Here is a 4740-nt window from a genome sequence, read left to right as displayed (position 1 = left end):
TGCAGCCATTATTGTTGTTTGGCGGGCCCGGGCTGGGGATTCGAACCCGCCACCTTAGGTGTATGTGGCTGGTGCCTTAGCCGCTTGAGCCACAGGTGCCGAGCCGGAAAATGAATTTTTAAACTTAGTTTTCCTATAAAGCATTTTAAAATATGGTCAAGTAGAGGTAAAAACAAAAGGAATTCTTCAGGAATAAATTTGGGAACTACTTTTTAAAAATGGCTTTCCTATTCCTTCAATCTAGTTTTAAAATACTAACTGTGACATGTCTCTTTTTTGGTTACAATTTGAAGTTCGAGTATTAACTATTATTTTCTTTCTCCAGAAATTGCCCTTAGCCCCAATAATCACGAAGTGCACATCTATAAAAAAAACGGGAGCCAGTGGATAAAAGCTCACGAACTCAAGGAGCACAACGGACATATCACAGGTAAAGGAAGATAGCTGTGAGCACAGAATGACATTTCCTAATTTAGTACTCTTTTTGTTTAAGTAAAGAGCCTGGTAAACTAAGTTGGCAGTGCAGTTTAAAGTTGTACAACATTTAATGAGTTTTCTTAAAAATTTAAGATTATACTAATGATCTCGGTTGTTAAGTACTCGTGACCCAACTGATTACATAGCACTCTACTAGTTTTATGGAAAGCACTGCATCTCTTCTGAGGACTAAAGAGCTTAGAGTGGTACATGAGACACAAAAGTAAAAACTAGACAACTTGAAAATATGAGCCAAACTATATTCCCAAGTATCTTACAGAAGTATCCTTTGTGGTGTTTGCTAAGGAAGACTTTCCAAAATATTGAAAAGAACAAAGTAGTATAATAAACACCCATATCAGATTATCTGCCACCAGAATTAACAGCTTTTGTCCCCTATAGCTACCAGGAAATAATCTCTTTTCCTACAGCAGGAAATAATCTCTTTTCCCCCTGTACCTACCAGGAAATAATCTCTTTTCCTATAGCAGGAAACTTAAGAAAAAAGGATATAAAAATTAAGGAATAGAATTCCAGATAACGATTAAGTCGCTTCCCACCAACAGCTATATTCCTTTCCCCCAGAAGGCAATCTTTAATTTGCTAGGATTCCATCCTAGTTCTTTTTTTTGAGACAGAGTCTCACTATGCTATCCGCAGTAGAGTACTGTGCCGTCACAGCTCACAGCAACCTCAAACTCTTGGTCTCAAGTGATTCTTTTGCCTCAGCCTCCCAAGTAGCTGGGACTACAGGCACCCACCACAAACCCCGGCTATTTTTTGTTGCCTTGGTGTCATTACTGCTTAGCTGGCCCAGGCCAGGCTCAAACCCACCACCTTTGGTGTATGTGGCTGGCGCTATAATTCCTGTGCTACAAGTGCCAAGCCCCTAGTTCATTTTTAATACTTGTACATGTGTTTGTAAACAATCTTTAGTACCATTGGCTAGTGTTTTTAAAGTTACATAAATGCTATTGCAGTGGTTCTCAACCTGTGGGTCACAACCCTTTCACAGGGGTCACCTAAATACAGCCTCATATCAGATATTTATATTATGATTCATAACAGTAGCAAAATTATAGTTATGAAGTAGCAATGAAAATAATTTTATGGTTGGGGTCACCACAGCATGAGGAACTGTATTAAAGGGTTGCAGCATTACTGTGTTTCCCCGAAAATAAGACACTGTCTTATATTTATTTTTTCTCAAGAAGACACACTAGGGCTTATTTTCAGGGAATGTCTTATTTTTATTAAGTATAATACAACAATCTACATTTATTCGAATACAGTTAAGTCTTCTTCTTCTGGAACCTGACAGGGGGAGCCGACCTTGTTGGGGTTGGCACTACTGATGTGTGAACTCCTTTTCCCTAGGGGTTCACATGTGCGCAATAGCATGCCTGTGACCTCGGTTACTACACACACACCGGTGTGAGTGCAAACGGCTCAGAGAAAGGAGCTGTGGCAGATAAAAGATATTCCAGTCTTCCTTACCACTCTGCCCCAAAATGCATGGGGTGGCTATGCAGATACGCTCATAGGCATGCCCATCACTAGGTCTTATTATCAGGGTAGGGCTTATATTTAACAAATGCATAGAAATCCTGCTAGGGCTTATTTTGGGGGTAGGTCTTATTTTCGGGGAAACACAGTAGGAAGGTTGAGGATCACTGTGCTATCGTATCATACATGTTCCACAGCTTGGCTTTTGCATTCAGCATTATTTCTGAGACTTACCTGTATTGGTGTATCTAGATCAAGTTTATTCCTTTCAATGGCTATTTAACATTTCATACCTTAGGTACTCTTTCTGCCATTGAGGGACATTCAGGTAGTTTCCAGTTTTTTCTATATTATATTAAAGTACTGAATTAAGCATCCCCTCCATCTCTTTGTATCTGTGAATGTAGATGGTACACTTGTTAGACCACAGGGGTATGCACTGCTTCATTTTTGCTAGGCATCATAAGATTGCTTTTATTCCTACTAGCCCTATGTGGGAATGCACATTTTCCCACATTCCCTCACGTATTCGATATGGTCAGACTGTCTAATAAGTGAAAGGTTCATAAGTTGTTTGTATAAGTTGTATTTTCCTGATAAATGGAAAAGTTGAGGCTGAGCACAATGGCTCGCACCTGTAATCCTAGCACTCTGGGAGGCTGAGATGGGAGGATTACTTGAGCTCAGGAGTTTGAGACAAGCCTGAGCAAGAGCAATACCCTGCCTCCGCTAAAAACAGAAAAAAAATAAGCTGAACATTGTGGCAGGCGCCTGTAGTCCCAGGTATTTCGAAGGCTGAGGCAGAAGGATCACTTAAGCCCAGTAGTTTGAGATTGCTAGGAGCTAGATACTCTAGCCTGAACAACAGAGTGAAATTCTGTAAAAGAAAGAAGATAAAACTTGAGCATACTTTCATATAAGTCATTACAAAAGTTTTGAGATAGGCAAAAATCAAGAGACTTAAACCTGTGGGGAGGGAAACAAATGCAGCTTTCCCAGCAAGACTGATAAGCCCAGCAAGTTGAAACTTGCATAGGTGAATCAGAAAGGACACTGTGGACTGCGCTTCTTGAAAGTGAAATAATGGATCATAACACAGTCTTGTTTTAAAACTTCGTAGTGACCTGTATAGATATCTATTAGATGTGTATCTGAGGGGTTTTTTTTGCTTTTTTTTTTTTTTTTTTTGTGATGTTCCTGTTCATAATTCATGACTGTTTTCCCTTGCGTTTTTGTCTCGTTGACATATAGAAGACTGGATCTTAAAGCACATTGCTCTGGGCAGGTTCCTGAGTGTTCCAACTCCTTAACAAAAACTATTCAATGAGTATATGGTAGAAGAAGCAAGCAGAATAGCACTAAGTTTTACTAAGCCTTGTCAAAGGTAAAAATGGATTCTATGAAGTGGAAAATGTGGGGAAAAGAAATGGAGAACTTTTACAAAGTAGTTTTCAGAATTGAGTAAATCAAATTTAGATACCAAATTTCAAGAGAATTTATGGCTTTGTTAAGTCATGTGTGGCTATTTAAAAAGAAAAAACCCATATTCGTATGTTGATCTTTTCAGAAAGTACTCTTATTCTTTGATCTTTACATCATGGTTGCTTTTTTATCGTATTTTCTGGCCAGAATTCACTCAGCCACTTGCTTTGAACAATTTGGCTAAGTAGATCAAAACTTATTCTCCACAATTTTTGAGGTTCAAATTTCTCAATACTGGCTTGGCACCAGTTGCTCAGTGGTTAGGGCACTGGCCATATACATTGGAACTGGCAGGTTTGAACCCAGCCCAGGCCTCCTAAACAACAATGACAACTACAACAACAACAAAATAGCCGGGTGTTGTGGGAGGCACCTGTAGGCCCAGCTACTTGGGAGGCTGAAGCAAGAGAATGGCTTAAGCCTAAGAGTTTGAGGTTGCTGTGAGCTGTGACACTACGGAACTCTACCAAGGGCGACATAATGAGACTCTGTCTCAAAAAAAACCCCACAAATTTCTTAATACTGTCTTTATTATTATTATTATTTATCTTTTTTTCTTATTGCAGTTTGGCCGGGGCCAGGTTCAAACCCACCACTCTCAGTATATGGGGCTGGCGCCCTACTCCCTCAGCCATAGGCGCCATCCACAATACCGTCTTTAGTTTCCTCTTCATTTAAGTGAACAGCAAGATGGCTTATTATAATGATTGTTTTTTCTTTAAGTTGGACCCTAGAATTTTGCCTCCAAATAATGATTAGCTTAAAGATATCCTTGTTCCAGTCAGACAAAAACTTAACGTGTTTTGACAGTCTACGTTTTTCAGAAATTCATTGTTTTTACCAGTGATTTATTTATGATACTTGTGAACACTGGGAGCTGAGCATGTTACCAAACCAGCACCAAAGACATCATTTCTATTTTTGTTGCTATTGCTTTCTTACAACCTTATTTCTATCAAGTTTGGCTTATTTTCTTGGAGTCTCTTTTTCAGTGGCCTCATGGTCTGAAAATAAGAACACTTACCTTTTAAATTGGATTCTTAGCATTAAGAAATAACCTTTAGGCTCGGCGCCTGTGGCTCAAGTGGCTAAGGCGCCAGCCATATACACCTAAGGTGGCAGGTTTGAATCCAGCCTGGGCCCACCAAAACAACAATGATGGCTGCAACCAAAAAAAAAAAAAAAATAGCCGGGCGTTGTGGCGGGTGCCTGTGGTCCCAGCTACTTGGGAGGCAGAGGCAGGAGACTCGCTTGAGCCCAGGAGTTGGAGGTTGC

General features: G+C 39.9%; 1 protein-coding gene across 1 annotated transcript in view; it reads left to right on the top strand.

The window, feature by feature from the left end:
• Positions 1 to 4740, top strand: part of ARPC1A (actin related protein 2/3 complex subunit 1A) — a 44286-nt gene that overhangs the window by 18215 nt on the left and 21331 nt on the right. Inside the window, exon 3 of the mRNA XM_003798884.2 lies at positions 326 to 430. Within this exon, the coding sequence (XP_003798932.1) occupies positions 326 to 430 (105 nt within the window). The remainder of the gene's footprint in view (positions 1 to 325; positions 431 to 4740) is intronic.

This window comes from Otolemur garnettii, unplaced genomic scaffold (genome assembly GCF_000181295.1).
Source record: "Otolemur garnettii isolate 467f Iridium unplaced genomic scaffold, OtoGar3 scaffold00142, whole genome shotgun sequence".
Taxonomy (NCBI): domain Eukaryota; kingdom Metazoa; phylum Chordata; class Mammalia; order Primates; family Galagidae; genus Otolemur; species Otolemur garnettii.
This window is presented reverse-complemented; position numbering and strand designations above follow the sequence as displayed.